The sequence below is a fragment of the Neoarthrinium moseri genome (genome assembly GCF_022829205.1).
Source record: "Neoarthrinium moseri strain CBS 164.80 chromosome Unknown scaffold4_Wmoseri_CBS_16480, whole genome shotgun sequence".
Lineage (NCBI taxonomy): Eukaryota > Fungi > Ascomycota > Sordariomycetes > Amphisphaeriales > Apiosporaceae > Neoarthrinium > Neoarthrinium moseri.
The window spans coordinates 94,942-114,370 of record NW_026055118.1 but is presented as its reverse complement, the minus strand read 5'-3'; the positions used below and the strand labels follow the sequence as shown (position 1 = coordinate 114,370).

At 52.5% G+C, this 19,429-nt stretch overlaps 9 protein-coding genes across 9 annotated transcripts; 4 read left to right on the top strand and 5 right to left on the bottom strand.

Moving 5' to 3' along the window:
* Window positions 1-1,444: 1,444 nt before the first annotated feature.
* On the top strand, window positions 1,445-2,535 carry JN550_001832 (uncharacterized protein; the record flags this gene model as incomplete). The annotated part of the gene is made up of 2 exons (XM_049313060.1): window positions 1,445-2,087; window positions 2,138-2,535. The coding sequence occupies 2 exons, from the start codon at window positions 1,445-1,447 to the stop codon at window positions 2,533-2,535; spliced, it is 1,041 nt and encodes a 346-aa protein (XP_049175893.1).
* Window positions 2,536-2,814: 279 nt separating this feature from the next.
* JN550_001831 (uncharacterized protein) lies at window positions 2,815-3,270 on the bottom strand (the record flags this gene model as incomplete). The annotated part of the gene is made up of 1 exon (XM_049313058.1): window positions 2,815-3,270. The coding sequence occupies one exon, from the start codon at window positions 3,268-3,270 to the stop codon at window positions 2,815-2,817; it is 456 nt and encodes a 151-aa protein (XP_049175892.1).
* Window positions 3,271-3,964: 694 nt separating this feature from the next.
* JN550_001830 (uncharacterized protein) lies at window positions 3,965-4,897 on the top strand (the record flags this gene model as incomplete). The annotated part of the gene is made up of 1 exon (XM_049313057.1): window positions 3,965-4,897. The coding sequence occupies one exon, from the start codon at window positions 3,965-3,967 to the stop codon at window positions 4,895-4,897; it is 933 nt and encodes a 310-aa protein (XP_049175891.1).
* Window positions 4,898-5,341: 444 nt separating this feature from the next.
* Window positions 5,342-6,411, bottom strand: JN550_001829 (uncharacterized protein; the record flags this gene model as incomplete). The annotated part of the gene is made up of 3 exons (XM_049313056.1): window positions 5,342-5,930; window positions 5,987-6,183; window positions 6,235-6,411. 3 exons carry the CDS (start codon window positions 6,409-6,411, stop codon window positions 5,342-5,344), a joined length of 963 nt encoding a protein of 320 aa, XP_049175890.1.
* A 1,463-nt stretch (window positions 6,412-7,874) lies between these two features.
* JN550_001828 (uncharacterized protein) lies at window positions 7,875-9,249 on the top strand (the record flags this gene model as incomplete). The annotated part of the gene is made up of 2 exons (XM_049313055.1): window positions 7,875-8,527; window positions 8,598-9,249. The coding sequence occupies 2 exons, from the start codon at window positions 7,875-7,877 to the stop codon at window positions 9,247-9,249; spliced, it is 1,305 nt and encodes a 434-aa protein (XP_049175889.1).
* Window positions 9,250-10,596: 1,347 nt separating this feature from the next.
* Window positions 10,597-12,510, top strand: JN550_001827 (uncharacterized protein; the record flags this gene model as incomplete). Its single annotated transcript, XM_049313054.1, has 2 exons — window positions 10,597-10,768; window positions 10,820-12,510. 2 exons carry the CDS (start codon window positions 10,597-10,599, stop codon window positions 12,508-12,510), a joined length of 1,863 nt encoding a protein of 620 aa, XP_049175888.1.
* A 617-nt stretch (window positions 12,511-13,127) lies between these two features.
* Window positions 13,128-14,224, bottom strand: JN550_001826 (uncharacterized protein; the record flags this gene model as incomplete). Its single annotated transcript, XM_049313053.1, has 2 exons — window positions 13,128-13,760; window positions 13,838-14,224. The coding sequence occupies 2 exons, from the start codon at window positions 14,222-14,224 to the stop codon at window positions 13,128-13,130; spliced, it is 1,020 nt and encodes a 339-aa protein (XP_049175887.1).
* A 2,260-nt stretch (window positions 14,225-16,484) lies between these two features.
* Window positions 16,485-16,826, bottom strand: JN550_001825 (uncharacterized protein; the record flags this gene model as incomplete). Its single annotated transcript, XM_049313052.1, has 1 exon — window positions 16,485-16,826. One exon carries the CDS (start codon window positions 16,824-16,826, stop codon window positions 16,485-16,487), a length of 342 nt encoding a protein of 113 aa, XP_049175886.1.
* A 1,578-nt stretch (window positions 16,827-18,404) lies between these two features.
* Window positions 18,405-19,010, bottom strand: JN550_001824 (uncharacterized protein; the record flags this gene model as incomplete). Its single annotated transcript, XM_049313051.1, has 1 exon — window positions 18,405-19,010. The coding sequence occupies one exon, from the start codon at window positions 19,008-19,010 to the stop codon at window positions 18,405-18,407; it is 606 nt and encodes a 201-aa protein (XP_049175885.1).
* Between the last annotated feature and the right edge of the window lie 419 nt (window positions 19,011-19,429).

Genomic DNA, 19,429 nt, shown 5'->3' with positions numbered 1-19,429 from the left:
CCTGACCGGGGGGTTCCCGTCAAGCCGATAATTAATTATGCCGACAGGCCAGAAACAGTAGAAGAGAAGGCCGTTTACATTCATTCCCGAGCAGCCAGATGCGTGCACACCCTTGCTGCACTGCTGCTCGTCTTGTTGCTCCATTGCATCCACGCGGGCGAGCTCAAGCCGGTCTTGTGCTCGCGCCCTCGCGTGCCGCCCACTGGGTCGATGCTACGGCCCCCACGACCGTGGACACCTTCTGCGGTCGTGCGATTGTCTACTTTTCCCCTGACAATTGTCTAGAGCACGAGATTCGTCTCCGGACGAACAACTATTCTCGACCTGCTCCAGAAACAAAACACAGCAAGCCGTCGTGAGGGCGGCTGCTGGGGATATCAATATGTGGTCTTAGACTGGCTGATGGAAGGTCTGAGCCTGCCACCGTGATGAAGAACAGGGGATAGGATGATCAGATTAACTAGTATTTAGATGACTTTTGAATCTATACTGGACTTTATCTGTCCTCATCATCAAGAACTCGATGCAAACATTGAACTAAAGTGACCCGCACCTGTCCTTCGTAGCTGGCGCAGCACAAAGCATGTGGTTTAGTCTTGCAATATCTCATTTCGTCACCATTCATCTTTGCCTTCCCTAGAAGCTGAGAATGAAAGCCGTATGATGGCTGCTCAAATCGGGTTGATGAAGACTGGTCAGACTCTGTCCGGCTGGTAATCGGGATTTCTTAAGATTCGACAAGCCAACGTTGTGAGGCTACGTAAGACCATCCTCGTTCACTCATTCTACCATATTACAGATGCAGGCGCTCCTTTGCACAGAGCGCGAATCTGCAAGTGCAAGATACCGTACCTTGCCGTCCGGTAGCTGACGGCATACACGCTGACTTTAACATGCCTATGTTCACTGCACCCTGTACGGTCAGCTTGCTGCAAGATCAGGTTTACCAAAAGCCGGTAAGAAGTCCAGGTTAGGCAAATTCCCGAAGGCTGTTGTAGAGAGTGAAGTGTTGGTAATCAGAACTTTATCTGTGGTTGCGAAGTGGCGCGAGACCGTCCTCATCACGTACCCCCTGGTATGCATTGAATTAGGACAGCTTGTGAAGCAAATACCCGACGGGGATTTTATGCAAGGAAAAGAAGTTTTAGTGAGTTGTCCACCAAACCATCCCCTAACCCTCCAGTAGCCTCCTGAGTTGTCGGTATTCGGTGCAATGATCGACGTCCAATTCGGTGGGGCGGTGGACAACAGCAAGTAGCGGGGTATTCGACTGCTCCTGAACCTGGAGCTCTCTCCTGAGCTAGAGTTTCAACACAGCTGAAGGCTTCAACAACAGTATCAGCTCTGAAGAAATCGCAGCAGACAGACCTCGACATATAACGTTGTTACAATTACAACGACCACCACACGGGGCATCGTATTGTACCGGATTCGACCGTTGAACATGGCTTCAGATATCCCTATCATCGACGCTCATATCCACCTTTACCCCAAGTCAGAGCTTGAGACGCTGGCTTGGTGTACCCCGGACAGTCCCCTGGCCAAACAACACTCTCTTGAGGAATACAAAGCTGCTTTCTCGTCGTCCCCAAACCCTGTAAAGGGCTTCGTCTTCCTGGAGACAGACCGCAAGAATGACCTAGAAGCCGGGGTCAAGGATGGCAGCGGCTGGAAGTATCCACTCGAGGAAGTTTCGTGGTTGAAGCGCATTGCTCTTGGCCAGCCCAAGGACGGCGAAGGCCACACCAAGGAAGATGCGAGTTTATGTGCGGCCTACATTCCCTGGGCCCCTCTGCCGAGCGGACCTGCGGCCATGGAGAAGTACATCGAGCTAGCGCAGAAGGAAGCCGGAGACAGCTGGAAGAAGGTCAGGGGCTTCAGATACCTCTTGCAGGACAAGCCCGATGGGACGGGCCTGACTGATAATTTCATCGAGAGTTTGAAGCTTCTTGGACGCAAGGGCTTGGTTTTCGACCTGGGCGTCAACCAACATGAACGCGGCAGAATTCAGTTGGAGGAGACTGTCGAAATGATCGATCGGGCACATGAGGGAGTCCCAGACAACGAGAAGGTCGTCTTTATCATCAGTAAGAGCCCTGTGCCTTGCCATTCTGAAATACTGCTTACGATTTACTAGACCACATGTGCAAGCCCGATCTCACCGTCTACAACGTCCTCACTGACACGTCCTACATTGCATGGCGGACAGCTATGTTCACACTCAGTAAGGCCGACAACGTCTACATGAAGCTCTCGGGCGGCTTCCCTGAGATGAGCGACTCACTTAAGAAGAGATCCCCAGAAGAGATCTTCGAGGCAGTTAGCCCGTGGCTGAGTGTTGTGCTCGCGGCCTTCGGGCCCTCGCGTATCATGTTCGCAAGCGACTGGCCTGTGTGCACTGTGGGGGTTGACGGTGCCTGGGGCAAGTGGCAGAAGCTGGTCGAGAGACTCTGCTACATGGCCTCTCTGACGGACGACGAAAAGAAGCGGATCTGGGCAGGGACCGCAATTGCAGCTTATGGGCTGGAGCTCTGACGATGGAATGAGTTATGATCTGGCATAATATAAATAGCAACGGAATTTTCAGTCTGAACTTGACAGCCGTCCGCGCTGAGTACCATCAAGCCGCACCCCGTGATATACTGACAATCACCCCGATAACCAGCAGTATGCACACTTGTGATCTCCACCTTCACTGGCTCACAAAGAGTTCCCAATTGGCGAGATAAAACACTCCGCCACAAAATAGTCACATAACAGGAATTAAACCTCGGCGAATGCAGCACCTTCCCCCTTTCCCGCGCTGGCCCCAAACTAAAGCGAGAACTCCAGGCGATTCCCCGAGTAATCCCTGGCAAAGAATCTCGTCGGATACTCAGCCGTCTTCTCCCCGGAGCTCTCGCCGACTTCGTCGCAGTGCATCGGCGCGGCCTTGCCGCCTTCCTGGTGGTGTGCGAGGATGCGTTTCTGCAGCGCGACCAGCGCCTCGGGCGAGCCGAGACGGAAGCACGGATGGCGACTCGAGTTCGGCACCGTCGTGTCTTGGTCGTGCTTCTGGTATGAGATGTGCACCTGCTGCCCCGAGTCGGCGATGTCGAACCATGCCAGCGAGTCGACCTGGGCGACCGGTACGGCGCGCGGCGTCAGACCCAACGTCTGCCCGTAGAAGAACTTGGCGTGGTCCAGTGTTCCTACGGGGATCGAGAGGTTCACGTGAGCTATGCCCGAGATCAGGGGTCCCGTTGCCGTTGAGCCGCTTGTATTGGTCATCTTGGGGCGGGCAGCTCGATGGTGTTGTATAGTTATTGAGATGATGAAGTGAGAAGATGGCTTCGGTGGTTTTAATGATTCTCCAAGGAGCGTCGATAGCGAAAGGATCTAAGGTGCTTTTCAAATGACGTTCTTCCTTCTCAAGTCACGAAATCAGCCCGCTTATATGGAATCTCGGGGTGGGACGCGGGGGAGTCGGAGCTAGCCCGGTATCGGGTCAGGATCGGGCGAGCTATAATATTGCTGGGGATAGGACAGTTGTGCCAGCTATGGTTCCATCCCGTCCCATCTAAAGGAACAAGGTTGCAAGCGGCGAAAAGGTTATAAACACAGAATTTGGAGCAAAATGCAGCTGAATACTCGTTTTCCGGCAAACGGATACGCTTCGCGCTGTCGCGAGCTGCCTTCGGAATTTATTGCCTCGTGGTATTAAAGGGGTTGGTCATAGCGAAAACGTAAAGCGCCGGCGGAGCTGTCTTCACCTGGGCTGACAGACATTCGAACCTGCAGCCATGAGCCCAGCAATTGCAGCCAATACTAATGCCTCGCTTGTATACACGCCAGCGTGTGGCACAGGCGCTGGACGGTATTACAAATCAAGCAGAGTGATATTACCTGGTAAAGATTCACTACAACTTTTTTGACAGAAAACATATAGCTATCACTACTACACCACACTTAGGTATAAAGTACAATGGCCACTTATCTCGTAACATGCGCAACGGGCAAGCAGGGTGCGGCAACTGTGAAGCATCTTCTCGCGGCTGGCGCAAAGGTCCATGCGGTCGTTCGAGACCCGGAGAAGGACACGGCCCAAGCCCTCAAGAAGCAGGGCGTGGTTCTTTTCCAAGGGGACAATGAGAACTACGACGTTTTTCGCGAAGCAGCCAAGGGGTGCAAGGGTCTATTCCTTGTGCCGCTTCCTTTTAACAAGGAGGCGGAGGTGCGCCAGGCTCGCGTGGTTGTGCAAGCGAGCATCGAGGCCGGCGTCGAGACTGTTGTAGTATCGACTGCTTTCTGGACCGGCGACCGAGAGAAGTGGGACGACGAAGAAAACAAGAAGGAGGGCTTAGCCGTGTACTACGAGTCCAAGGCTGCTGTCGAGTCGGAGGTACGGCAGCCATCGCTGAAGTCGTGGACGATCCTCCGCCCGGGTTGGTTTCACACCAACTATCTCCTACCTGAAACGGATCTTTACTATCCCGGTATGAGGGAGAAGGGCGAACTTATGCACTCGCTGAACGAGGGCGTTGCGATTGCTCACATCGACGTGGACGACATTGGCAAGTTCGCTGCTGCAGCCCTGCTGGACCCCGAGAAATTCGGAGGCCACGAGATCGAGCTTGGCTGCCAGAACCTGACGCCTGAAGATACGGCGAAGGCTCTCAGTAAGGCCAGCGGCCGGGAGGTCAAGGCTAGGAAGCGGACTCCAGAGGAGGTTGTCGAGGCGGCCAAGAAGGTCGGCGTGCAGAGGTTTCAACTGTGGGCGAATCGGCAATTCCTCGAATTGGACGGACAAGCCCTTCAGGACAAGTATGGCATCCGATTGACTACGTTTGAGGAATATCTTGAAAGAGAAAAGGACGTAGTGCTAGCCACGCTGTCTCCCACCACTCGTGACCAGTAAGCTCTAGGTTTCCGTTGAGAAGAGGAGGAAGGGGCAAACCTCTTCGACAAGGTTGCGAAGCTGGAATGTTGGCGGAATTGTGACAAATGGGGGCGGTGGGGATTCTACGTCGTGAATCTTACCCGAGGAACAACCTGTGGTGACTCTTCTGAGTCTTACAATGGGTCAGTTGCTTTTCTTGAGCATGATTAACGAAGTACGGCCAGAATATGTTGGCTCCTTTTAACTATCAAGAAGGCTAACGCTCGATTTAACCAAACTAACTGCCATTTTATGCTATATCCTCTAAAGAACTCCCCTCCATGTCTATATCATTACTCCTGTCCCAATACTTGGTACAAATACCGATCTGTCGGTTCCCATTTGATTCCATTGAATTTCAATTATACGTGCTTAGAAGAATACCAGTCGCAAGCTGGAATTAAACTTCTGCGTTCAAGACCTTTAAGCTGAAGAAGCAACAGTTTTCCTTCCAAATGTGGGTAGGTTGTAACCACGGCTCGGCTTCTCAGAAGTGCTCGGCGATGCTGCCATATTCCTTCCTCCCTTCCTTCCAGTGCGGATATCGCGGCGGGATGTACAGCAGCAACCCATGCCCGCGTGGATGAGGAATGCCAAAAGTGTGAAGCCGGCGGCGATCCACATGAAGGCAAACATCTTGGTACCAATGACAACCACGATGTTGAGCTCGGTCTGCGATGTCAAGGCATACTTGAATACCAGCGCCATGACTGTGGCCACGCAAGCGGCAGCTATCACCATCAAAGCCGCAAGGAATGAGAAGAGAGAGAACGGTAAACTCCACCACCGTGAATAGAGTACGATCGGGGCGAGCAGCATAAGGACAAAGTTCAAGACTAGGCCTGCTAGGAAGAAACCGAACATCACTTGTGAGGCAATACGAAGAATGGTCAACACAGTGTTGACCTCGCTGGGCAAGGCAATTGATGCACCCGCAAGAAGTTCACTCTGCAGGATCTCGACAGGATTGAACCACCAAAGGTTCGTAGGCGTTGAACAACTGGTAATTCCTCTGTATAGCCAGTCAGCGTGGTTGATTTGAAATGTATCCGGAAACGTTGATCTTACTCATCTTCGTATCCCTCGCAAAAGTTCCACAGACCAATTTGATAGAAATCATGTAACCCCAGAGTCCTCGCAATTGAGTTTGTCAAAGTCAAGCTGCTCAACCCGGATACTGAAGAGGGCATGATATCTGCCAGATCCAATCTGAAGAAGTAGATGTCGCCTCGCACACGTGAACCGTTGGTATTGCCTACTTCGACCTGATCGACTAATTAGGGGTGGCTCCCAGACTTTCACAAAATGAGACTCACAAGAATGAGGAATACCACTGCTACCAAGTAACAGAAACAGGATGTGATGATGGCATTTCGCCGCGTTTTCGTTCTTCTCTTTATGTCGAGCTGATCTTGCGGCAGAGGGCCATCTTTAACGTCGTCTGCGCCCGGAGACGCAGCAGCACGTCTCTTGCGGAATCCTGGAAGTGCCATGAGTAGTTGCTGCTCGAGTCGACGAGACTGGTGAGGCCGCAGCTGACTTGAGCCTGCTCGTGGGTTGGATTGGTAGGCCGGGGTACTTGAGGTGAGAGAGACTAGTTTTGTTTGCTGAAAGAAAACATCCCATGCCCCTCGAGATCTCCAAAACGGACGATCCAGAGACGAGATCAGGATCACCAGGGTCTCAATCTACTGTGGTACTGAGCCTGCAGGCAGTGACGTGGGCCTTGGCCAGAAGTACTCCTATGTATCCGTCCGTTCGTTGCTGCAGGACCCGTATTTGAGATTTAGCCTCTAGCTAGAGTCCCCGAGGCCCTGGACGGTGTCCCGCCATTTGCTCCGTGCAGTGGCGGAGCAGCACCTGCAGCCTGGTTACGGCCTGATTGCGTGGGCCTTCTGCCCATCTAGAGCTGTTGAGCGGCAACGAAACTGACATTCGACTGAATTCGCCAAAGCAGGGCGGTAGGGGGTGCCCCGGGTGCCCCTGTGGGCATCGTATCGCCCAGCTCCGATGAGGAGTTGGTTGGTGTCAGGGAACTCGGAACCGCAATCCTGCGCTGGACTACGGCAGCTTTTTAGGCTTGACCCGGCATTCCGGCGCTTACTTGGCGGACTCAGCCCGTCTTTAAGCTTTTGTCAAACGTCCCCATGCAACATGCTCCAGTGTCTGGTTCAGACCTTCCCAACTTCCGACTTTCCACAGGGGACTAGGCGGCTTTGAGATCCTGGCAGACAGACTTTTCTTCGTGAAACAACTGAAGGTAATGATGTTCGTCGGCACACTGATTCAGATCAACGGCTAGCCGCGAGATATGCATGAAAGAAAGACTTAGCCGTCCGCCAATCGCTCCACAGCACGCAACACTAACAGCAACGCTCGGCGGAAAGACGTCATAGCTCTCAGGTGGGAGGTAATAGTCGACCCTTCAGGCCTTGACCAGTGCCGGTGCCGACCAGTCCAGCCCCTAATGCTGGGACGCGTAGCTGCTGCCGGGTCCACGGCAACCCAAATAGCGCTGCCAATCGCCGTGCCGAAATCTTGATGTAGCAAATCCCTGGGCAGTAATGAGAAGTACCCTGGAGTACCCATTCATCCCATCTGCCCATCGCCCACCACCCTGTGAGGACCCTGTCTGGCCCGTTTTCATGACGGCCTTGCCCAGCGAGTCTCAGATCAGTAAATTCCTCATCACTCGTTTCTGTCAATCAACGAAAGCACGCATTGAATATATCCCGGACATCTCGGGGTCATTGGCGTCTCTGCTTGGACACCCTTGGCAGTCCCACGGTACCAACTACTAGCTCAAAGCCGTAGCTTCTGACGTCGCCTACAAGTCATTTTTCAACCTCTGCCATCTGCACTTTTCTCGGTAGAGGATGTGTTGTTTGTAGTACGCTTTCTTGTACCAGTATTTGCGGCATCCTTCTCAAGTACACACACGGCCATACACCACAAGATGGCGATCCGGGTGCTAGGCCTGCTTATGGCCTGCGCTGGGGCTCTCGGGCAGATCACGGTCGACGACCCGAGAACAACGGAGACAGGCACAGCTTCCGTCACGGAGGTTGAAACTCCAACAGGGACGTACCTGTCATTTGCTTCGCAAGAGACTCAGGATTTGGGTACAATGTCAGATGTTGCCTCCTCGCTCGTTAGCGGTAACTTTTCACAATCAAGGGTTTCGACATCGTCGGATACCAGAACCTACCTTACCGGATCGCTTACATCAACGGCCACTGGCAACTTTTCCACAACCACAATGGCGACCCCAACTGTCACAAACACAAGACCGTGCAACAACTATCCGGAGTTTTGCAACCGCAAGTACAGCAACATCACTGAGGTGGCTTGCCACAACTCTCCCTTCATCACCCCGAATAACCTGGCGGCAAACCAGCAGTACGACGTTACTTATCAGCTCAATGATGGCGTCCGTTTCATCCAAGCCCAGATCCAGTGGCCGACTAATGCTTCACAACCACACTTCTGCCATACCAGCTGCGATATCCTGGATGCTGGCCCTATTACGGACTGGCTGACAACTGTGAAGAACTGGGTAGCCAGCCACCCGTACGATGTTGTGACGATCCTTCTAGGCAACGGGAACTAGTAGGTGCTCACCTTTCCGAGCTAATATTAACAATTCAATGTCGGTATTGCAGAGCTAACTACTAAATAGCTCTGTCCCATCGCTTTATGTGCCATACATCGAGTCCACTGGCATTTTGGACTATGTCTACACGCCCCCCTTGGTGCCAATGACGTTGAATGACTGGCCAACCCTAGCCGAGATGATTCTCAGCGGCAAACGAGTGGTCATGTTCTTGGATTACATGGCCAACCAGACCGAGTACCCTTGGCTTCTGGATGAGTTCTCACAAATGTGGGAAACTCCATTCGACCCTATTGACAACAACTTCCCCTGTACAGTCCAGCGGCCTCCGGACTTGTCCGATGACGACGCCAAAAACCGCCTGTACCTTACCAATCACAACTTGAATGTCGAGTTGTCTCTGCTCGGAACGTCCATGCTGGTGCCCGCTCGCGGAGAGCTTAATGTGACCAACGCGGTCAACGGAACAGGCAGTTTGGGTCTAGCAGGCGAGAACTGCTTGAAGACGTGGGGCAGAGCACCGAATTTTCTGAATGTCGACTACTATAGTGTTGGCAGTTATCCCGGATCGGTCTTCGAAGCTGCAGCGAACTTGAACAACGTCACATACAGCAGGAGCTGTTGCGGAACGACAAGCGCAGCGGCAAAGTACGACTTTAGCGGCCTCCGTTCGTTTGCATTCGGATTGGCCGGATTGGCAGCATTGCTTCTATTCTAGTGAAGGTTGATTGGAGCCTGGTAAACATTTGGGAGTCAGATCCGGTTGGTCGGCATTTGCGCTCGAATGAGATGCGCGTTTCATCATCTGCGTTGGTTACATCACAATTGCAAGCGTTCTCGTTGCTTTTCGGCGTTTTGGAAGTAGACTCACGGTAGAGTGGGAAAAGGTATCACATAGACTTAATGGTATCCTGCAGACATACTTCTTACCAATACATCTGGAGAATGCTCTGCTTGCAGGTGTCAAGCACTTAAAGTGTATTAGGCTTTAGTGTCTGGAAAGGTAATAAAGTGCAAGTGAGTTCATTCAATGGCGCCAGCTGCCAGCAGCTGCAACGGAGAGTTCGTCAGATGTCGCTTCTGCCTGCGATCTCGGGGCCTAGCTCAGGCAGCGAGAATGAGAAGGTTTTGAGAGCCAGCACGTGATCAGATGACGGGCCTGGACTAGCGCAGAATCTGCTCCTTCTGCGCATTTCCTTCTCGTCCCGCGCCGCTTCCCCCATCCCGCCACATCTCATCTCCTCATCACCTTCCACGACGCTTCTCCATCGCCCTACGACCTCGCCCTCATCATCGCCATCAGCGCGACGTTCACCGATCCCGTCGCTTCGTTTCCGCGTTCCGTGTGATCACAGTATCCTCCGTCCTCGTGAACCGCCAGCGTGCTAGCTCTGCTGGGCCGTGAATCGTGTGTCGCACGCAACACTACCACTGAGCGATGACTGTCGGCACAACACCATCGTGACCGTTTCTTCCGCGCCCATCTCATTTCTCTCGTAGGGTAGGCTGGAGAGGAGACAAGGCTAACAAGAAGTTGAGATCGGTATTCTTGGAGTGGTGTGCTTGGGACTAGGAGGGAGATTGTTCTACCTTTCAATCACAACTGTTGATTCGGTGGCCAAGTCTTGCCTTTGGCTTTGTACATCACATTTGCTGCTTTTCGTTTTTTTCCTTATCTGAGGACTGCGGGCCTCTATTGTTCTTTCAATCTACAATCAGAAAATTGATTCCCGTCCATCACTTTGCCAGTTGGTCACTTGAAAGAAATTGGGACAGCACAGTCACCACCATAGAGAGAGAGAAACCGCAAAGCAAAAAAAGCAGCGCAAACACGCAAACCCCGACTCGCAAACATCTACATCACCTCCCCACTCAGAACGAAATCCGGATTCCGTCAACATCAGATCTCTGCACTGGCATCCCTGCGCCTCACATCTGGTAGTCTTGACACAAGCACATCGTCTACTTTGTTCTTTGAGATCCATCTCAACGGGATCGTCAGGACACGCCGCCTGCTCGGTCTTCCTATCCTCCCCACCAGTTTCACATTGCCCCTCTATTCACAATGACTTCCTCAGTGTTCTACAAGTTCAAGTCGCAGAAGGAGCCCTCGCGGGTCGAGTTCGACGGGACAGGTATCTCAGTGTTCGAGCTAAAGCGTGACATTATCAAGCTGAGCGGCCTTGGTGATGGCACTGATTTCGACCTTGCTATCTACGCCGAAGATGGAAGCGAAGGTAAGTCGGGCGCCACTCATTCTCCAACCAGCGTGACTGACAATCTTGAAGAATACGAAGATGACCTCGCTATCATCCCCCGCTCGACTACAGTCATCGCACGCCGACTTCCACCCGCAAAACCGGGTGCAGGCCGTGCCGCTAGATACGTCTCGGGAAAGATGCCCAACAGTGCCAAAAACTCTTCGCGGCGTGAGGCAACGGTCAAAACGACAAAGCCCTCTACCCAAGGTCTGACGCAGATGAGCAATGCTCTGACGGAGGAGGAGAAATTGGCAGCCATGTTCCAGGTCCAATCGGATCAATGGTCAGCTCAGCAGGAGGAGATGGCTCATCAGGCCCCCGTCTATAAGCCTGGGGCCAAGAAACCCGTCAATGTGCCCGATCACGAGCCACCCAACGGCTACATCTGTTACCGCTGCGGTCAGAAGGGCCACTGGATACAAGTGTGTCCCACCAACGACAACCCTGAATTCGACAACAGGCCTAGGGTCAAACGAACTACTGGTATTCCTCGTTCGTTCTTGAAGACGGTAGACAAGTCGGCGCTGCAGCAGGGCGATGGTGAAGATGGAATCAAGCCACCCGCCGGTGTCATGGTGAATGCAGATGGAGACTTTGTCATTGCAGAACCAGATAAGGCCTCGTGGGAACAGTTTCAAGCCAAGTCCAAGACGGCTGCCTCCACTCAGAAGGCAACAGCAGATGGGGACAAGGAGCTCGAGGAGAAGGGCTTGCTTTGCTCAATCGACAAGAGACTACTCATAGATCCCATGAAAACGCCATGCTGTGACAAGACTTATTGCAATGACTGCATCACGAATGCTCTCATTGAGAGTGACTTTGTCTGCCCTGCTTGCCAGACAGATGGGGTACTCATAGATGATCTCAAGCCCGACGAGGAGGCTTCTACTAAGATCCAGGATTACATCAAGGAGAAGGAGCAGGCCAAGAAGGAGAGGTCAAAGAGCCCCGTCAACGCCCAGTCCCCGCCCGCTGAAACTAAGGAAGATGGTGATGTCCCTTCCACCAAACCCGAGGACTCGACACCGGACCAGGCAGAGACGAAAGCCGACACAACGAACAAAGCTGACACCAAGTCACCATCGCCGACCGTAGAGTCAATCAAGTCGCCGCCGGCAGAAGCACCAAAACAGCCAGCGTCTTCCGCATCGCCTTCAACCACGCCCAACCCTGTCGCCAATGGGGATGGTCCCAAGAAACCCGAAGAGCCAATGTCAAAAAAGCGACCGGCTGATGAGCCACTGGAAATCCCAAAGGGCCCAAAAGCCATGAGAATGGCCCAAGGGCAACAGGACTCTCAGCAGATGATGATGAATGGCATGATGGGAATGCCCGGCATGATGGGCATGAACCCCATGATGGGCATGGGTGGATTCCCCAACATGGGAATGGGCATGGGCATGCCAATGATGGGCAACATGCCTATGAATATGATGAACATGAATCCCATGATGGGAATGGGCTTCCCGCCGAACATGGGCGGCGGCTTCGGAGGAAACTTCGGCGGTGGCAACATGGGGAACATGGGCATGGGCATGGGCATGGGCAACATGAATAATAATAATCCCAACCGCGGAGGGTTCCAGCAGGGCCCTAACCGTCCCAACTTCACCCAGCCGAGTAATGATGATGATGCCTACTTCCGCAAGCCGGTCAACCCCAACAGACATCAGAACAAACGGGTGCGCAACCGGCCGAGCGACTACCGAACATTGTGAGTGTTGCACCTCGCGTGTGCGCACTGCTCTTGCCTCGGGAGTTGATTCTCATCACATGGCTGGAACATTGGCCATAGTCTACCCGTTGTCTTCCTCTCGCATCGATCTCTGACACCAGGAAGAGCAGAGGATTATCAGCCATCCATTCAGATTTTCACCAGTGTTACAACGAAGTGTTTTTCCAGGGAGGCATCATTGCGAATCTGTCACCGGCAAATCACCGCATCGCAAAGGGGATTAGGAGTTTGGGGAAAGGCGTTTTAGGAGCTCATTCCACCAGCAGAGTGGACTGCACGGAAATGGTTAAGGAATGGACTGCATTTGTCTTGGTTTTGATGTCTATAGAGACCAACGTAGCGAAGATCCGCAGAAGCAGCGGCAACGCATGAATATGACTTTTAATAAACACGAAAGAAGAAATGTGATGAATCCTTGAATATTGAGTTTTACGTGATTTCGTTTATTCGTAATTGTGCTGTATGTGACTATCTAAAGACCGTAGTCTGACAAGAAGACCCAACGCCTTCCCCTATCATGGTAACGCACCACGCTTCAGGTCGCCCACGCCCATAACCGTCCCCTCCAGACAGACATAAACAGACAGGATACGGCCCGCTCTACTCCGGGGGCACGTAAGGGTGCACCAGCATATCGCTGAACTTCTCCAGCCTCTCCTTGCCACGGACCTCCTCGACAAGCAGGGGCATGCGCACGACGTTGAACTCGTCGTACAGCTCCTCGATCTGGTCGAGGTACTTCTTCTGCATCTTGCGGCGGGCGTTGCACTGGTCGCAGCTGGAGCCCTGCTTGGGGAACAGCAGCTGGTTGACGACGATGCTGTGCGTGTCGATGCCGTAGCTGGCCAGCTCCTGGATCATGCGCTCCGTCTCGTACAGGGACAGGAACTCGGCGATGCACACGCACACGAACGTCGTCAGGTTCTCGTCCTTGAACTGCGTGTTGACCTCGCTGATGGTCGCCCGCAGGCCCTCGAGCTTCTCCATCATGTCGTTGAGGTTCTGCCCGTTGGGCAGCGTGCCGTTGGCTCCCAGGAACCCGTTCAGCAGGGGCCCGTACTGCGACGACAGCTGGCTGATCTTGGCTAGCGCCTTCTCCAGCACCGAGGGGAACTGCAGGAACCGCAATGTGTGGCCGGTCGGCGCCGTGTCGAAGATGATGGTCTCGTAGGAGAGGGACTTGACCTGCTTGAGGACCTCAGCGAAGGACATGGCCTCATCTATACCGGGAATCTGTTCGGCGACACAGTCAGCATTGTTGCTACAAGACTTAAACGTAGAGACCGTGTGCGCATGGGTGTTTCACTTACAGCGAAAGCGAGATCCTGCATCATGCCGCCCATGCCGCCGCTCATGGCGTCGACGTCCTCGCCGGCCTGGCCCGCCATCAGGTCCTGGATGCTGCCGTTGGGGTCGATCTCCATGGCGCTGAGGTTGTCAAAGCCGTCGACGAGGCGGGCCTCCTTGCCGAACTTCTGGTTGAAGGCGTCGGACAGGTTGTGCGCCGGGTCGGTCGAGATGAGCAGCACCGAGCGCCGCACCTTGGCGAGCTGGATCGCCAGCGAGCACGACGTCGTCGTCTTGCCCACACCGCCCTTGCCGCCCACGAAGATCCACCGCAGCGACTTCTGGTCCAGGATCGACTGCAGCGACGGGTCCAGGGCGTCGTCGCCCGAGACGATGGCTGTGGAGGACATGGCGGGCTACGGCGACGGAGGGGTGTGTTTTGAGGGTGTAGCTGTTGGCGCCGAACAAGAATTAGCCAACGAGAGGCGGCGGGTGGGAATCGCGCAGTTGCAGGTTGTCTATGAGTGGAAAATCCAAGGCCTGGAAAGAGAAGAAATGTGGTCGCAGTCTAACTAGGGAACTGAGTCGCTTGGCTGGGATCTGGAGGGCGATGGAATATCTTGGACAGCTCTGGTGTCGTCCGTATGACGCTGCCCCTCCAAAGCCGCGCTTGGTGCATATTTTCGCTTCCATGCATTCAGGGGTCGCCACCGTCTTCACCAGGTCTGGACAGGGGGGTTCACCTGGAAGATTTCGGCCATGTGGTTCATGATACCAGAATGGCATCACTCTAGGCATCTAATTGTTTCTCAAAGTATGTTTCGCAGAATTTCTCGTTTCGTATCATCAACGTAGCTACTGAGTTCCTCCAAGAGCCCTCGGTGTCCCTCGCTCGCATGAGCAAGATTCATATATATGACATCGGCCTGTTGATTTCTATAATCACGTTCATTTAGCTGGGTGTGATTCTGGGCCCCCTTTGAGACATTTATATCCTCGGTATACTGGCCATGCTTTGCTTCTTTCGCGCCGCCACCTTTGCTCATTTCCAGTGGCTCCTCACTGTTTCGCACTACCACCTGTTGCTCAACTCCAGGCTTAGATGGACCACTGGCACGCTCCTTGTCAGCAGGACTTGCAACGCTGAGCGCATCCTGCTCGTGTCTCACGATCCATGCCTTAGTCATTCTCAAACTGCTCTGAGCTCTCGTGGCAAAAGTACTGGCGAATGGACTTCTGAAATCTCTGAAGAAAAGTATCTCTTTTTCCTCAATCGTGTAGCTGTAGACGCGATGGGACCAAGATTTCCTTTTTCGAAGAGCGTAGAAACGTAGTCGTCGTTGGAATAAGGTCGTTGCTCAGGCGCACAGTTGTACATTACAGCAACTACTCGCAGTGCTTGCGGGTCTTGCTTGAGGCCCTTCAATGCTTTCTTGTAGTCGTACACGCGTATGATGGCTTCTTTGGCCAATCGGATCCGTGTGCTTCGTGGGGTGTACATACCCACCTAGTAACATGGAACTCGAGCGGCGTCGAAACTTTTTTTTATGTTTCGGTCCCAGATTTTCAACCATGTGTTCGTTCATGGGGATTCTGCTGAGCTCATCATCGATGCTCGTAAGTGAGAAGGCATTGACTAGCAGTCTCTCGCCATGACGATTGACAGGCACGCCGTGTTTGTAACCTTTCCCCAAGCATCAAAAGCATACCTATCGAGAAAGTTGCGCCATTGCGAGAAGTGGTTTTCGTGATGATATGTGGAGAGGATGAAATATCGAGGAAAAATCGACTGAGCTCTCAGAATGGCTTTTAATCGCAAGCAGAAAGAGAAACAAGCTCCCCAAATCAAAGTGAGTTAAGTGAAAACAACAGTCTCTCCGTCTAGATCCGGCAGCTGCGAAGAGATAAAATGGTCGTCAGGCCGAACGGGCAGTGATGGTGGCAGTTAGGCAGAGTGTCACAGGAGATAGAAGTCAAGGTCTCTGCTTGCTACCTGCAATATGTTTGAATAGAAAGATCGGGTTGGGGCCTTGTGTCTTGAGAAGTGTTGATGATATGAACGAATTGATCCACTCCGGCGAGTGCGGATTTGTGGTCGCCCTCTTCAAGTGCCTGATTACGATGTTCCTGCTCCAAGGCAGCAAACAGCAAAACTTTATGGTGCTTCCGTTTTTGAGGAACCTAGACCTTCCTTCAAGGCTGCAAGACAGATATTCATGATTTCAGCTCCAACTCTCAAGCTGTCACTGCAGCAGAGCCCACTATGTGTTCTATGGAAAGACTAGTTGAGCACCGGGAAATATCAAAACATGCGTTGGCGCAGCTCTACAATATAGGAAGGTGCAGATTTATGGGCAGGGTTTTGTTCTTGAGAAAGCATATTTCACGGGCTGCGAGTAGTAAGAGCACACGTATAGCATCAAGTGAAGAAGGAACTAGCTTAATCACGTTTGACTTTTCATCGTAGCATGGTCAAGGCTTGTTTGAATATTTATCAGATGTTCATATTGTTCATTCGTAACGAACGTGTTTCATGGCTCATATCGCATGTACAAGCCCTTGGCTTTCGATGGTGACCCTATGTCATGTCCTGCAATCCTTAGGTTCTGGCTCCTGGCCTTATTTCCATCTTTGTACAAATATCATCTATCCCGTCCCAGTACTCTTCGTTTAAGAGAATTCCCACTCAATCTTGACACGCCCGTCATCCAAGCTAGCCAACTTCTCGAAGACGCTTGGCGAGACATCGATGGAATCCTCAGAGCATCCGGGGCACTTGTCGACCACGGTAGCAGAAGCAGTCTTGCCTTTGGCGGTAATGGTGATCTTCTTGCCGCAGGGGTTGCTGCCGCTGAATTGGCCTGGTGCAAGAGCAACGACGGCATCAGACTCGTTGCTGGTCTCGCCGCAGGAGCCAAGGCCTGGGGCATAGTAGGTCATGTCGCCGGAGCTGGCGAAGACGTAGCCAATGGCGCAGGCCATGGAGAGAGCGATGCTGGTGAAGCGAGCCATTGTGAAAAAGTAGTGTGGTTTTTGAAAGAAAGTCAAAGTCCTCTTGTAATGAAGGCAGTGAAGGTATAACCTATCTCGTCTAGAGTGGTTTGGGTATCCAAAGAGAGACTCGTAAACAATGAGTGAGTGTTTGAAGTGATTGTGGTCAAGACTTGTCAAGAGAATGTAATGAGTTTGTGATGGAAAGACCAATACCAATCCGAATGATCAGCATCAGACTGATCTTATATACGCAACAACGCGCCTACCTGTCCCACCCCAACGGCTGCGATCTCAACGCCCGCATGGTACTAAATGACTAGATCAATGCCGCTTCGGATAAGTCCCGATCCCCTATGGCACTCACCGTTCTGCAAGCCCACGGCATTTACTTCTAGACTCGCTTGTAGCTTCCATGGCGACGAGATCCACGCTATAACGGCCTCCGACTAGCCGTAAAATCACATAAACTAGAAGCTAGTCAGACATCATAGCCCACATCACATCGAGCCCCTATGGCGGTTGGTAGGTGGCGGGGCTTCTCGAAGTTCCACGGCATTTTCTAGCCTCGCCTCCAATTGCCAGGAGACGTCGATGTCCCGGTGTCGCGGCTGCTAACACAAGATGGGGAGCCGCATTGATCTAGTGACGAGTCGGATTGTAAGCCTTGAGCACCAGTGGCACAGGAAAATCGGGGTACATGTGAAGGTTCTGTCAAAACTTTTAGTCAGGGACAACGTCGCGAGTCAGCTATAGTGTGCCACATGTTTCACGAACCTTATTCATGCATTTGGAAAGACTCCAGAAGAGCAACCGACAGTAAAGGAAAATCTCTCAGCGAACACGCGTCAGGTCTCATGGCACACCCTTCGACTAGGTGGGTCGATTCGCACTGCACACCTCGAACAATGTCATTAGAACGTGATGTTTGAAGCTGTCTCCGATGAGGAATAGCAGCAGGAGAAGGCATCCACTTCTGGCGATGATCGGGATTCTGCAATGGCCCAGACTTGGATGCTACTACACCTAGACATACCCTAAGTCGGCCACATGTATCCGTCATGGTCTTGGAGGCTGTGGTGACGTGGCTCAGTCTCACGAGGCATAATTCACGATCGCAGCCCCATTCTTCATGCCACCACTAGGAATGGCAGACTGATTCAATCGAATTTATGATTCAATTCACTCACGGTTAATGGCCATACTCTGAACAGCTATGTGATCCTTTGGTTTCATGACGACGTCAATCAGTGCCCAAACACGGGCCACCCACGACTTGGCATCGTATACTTCGGCCCACTCATCAGCGGCCCACCATGGACACGCGGTCTATTTTAAAGGTTGGCGTCTGTATTGGTGGTTTAGAATATTGGACTTGCCTTTGACATACTCAAGACCCTCTATACGCCATTTTCACAATGCAGAGCCCTCAATCCCTTTGTACTGCAGGGAAACCTGCCAGGGATGAGTAGACAACGATAAGTTCCCTCTACTATTTTTTGCTGCATGCAATGATTTCTTGGAGCGGAATAGAAAAATTACTCTCCACGGTCGCAAATCTTAGATTATATGATATGATGATCATGCAATAGGGTTTACCTAATAAATTTGAGAATGCTTTTCGTGAGTGTCATCCCGCTTCTCTTTTGTCCAGAAGTCGCGCCATGTCGCCCAGCAGTCTGGTGCATCATGAGCTGGGCCAAAGGGAAGAACAGCCGAGCTCTCAATGCTAGGCGGTGATTCGTAGGCTCGGAGACCGTGCATGTCTCGTTTCTTGAACAGCCATTTGTTGTCCCAGAAAGCATACACATCTTCATAGACAAGCTGCACCGTAATCCATCGCGGCCCAGGCTCCACAGCATGAGTACAAACTGCATACGCAATGCCCGTGGCCTCGTCGCCCTTGATGTCGATGATGTGTTGGCCTAGGAAGTGGAAGCTAGGACCAAACGACGCCAGGGCCGTCCTCCATTGCTCACTCGCTGTTGATCGCTCGGCAACCTGGTGAGGGTCCGAATCGGCCCGAGCGGTCGCCGCCTGACCCTCGGACGGGACCCATGGCGTGACGAACGCATTCTCGGATACGTCTGCTGGTGGAATGAACATTTTCTCGAGCGACACGATGTCTCGGCTGTCAATCGCAAAGGCATACCTCGCCACTAGCTGCCGAATGGCTTCAATATCTGCGCTGGGCGAGCGATCCATAGCAAGGGGACATAGATGTGTGTTCGGTGCTTTTGGTATCAACGGACTACAATGGACGAAAGAGTATGCGCTTTCGCGATGAACAGGTCATGTAGAAAATGCAGGCGGTTGCTGTCGTTTAAGTGTCCACGGGTAAGGGTTTCCGCCTTGGGTACTGCGCGACACGCCCTCTTCGCAGAGTATCTGACTTGCCCCATCACTCAAACCCCTCGCCTCGAGATGTATCATGCCTCCTGTTGGTGTTTCCACACGTCCGTGCTGCGACAGATGCTCAGTATCCACCCCAACAAACCCCAATATATTGAATATATTGGCAGACGAAATCGAAGATAGCCAAAGGGAGACTATCCGGCAATGCGATCACTACACAATTTCATCAAAGCTATAACTTGTGGAAATGTCTTGATTTCCAAATCCTC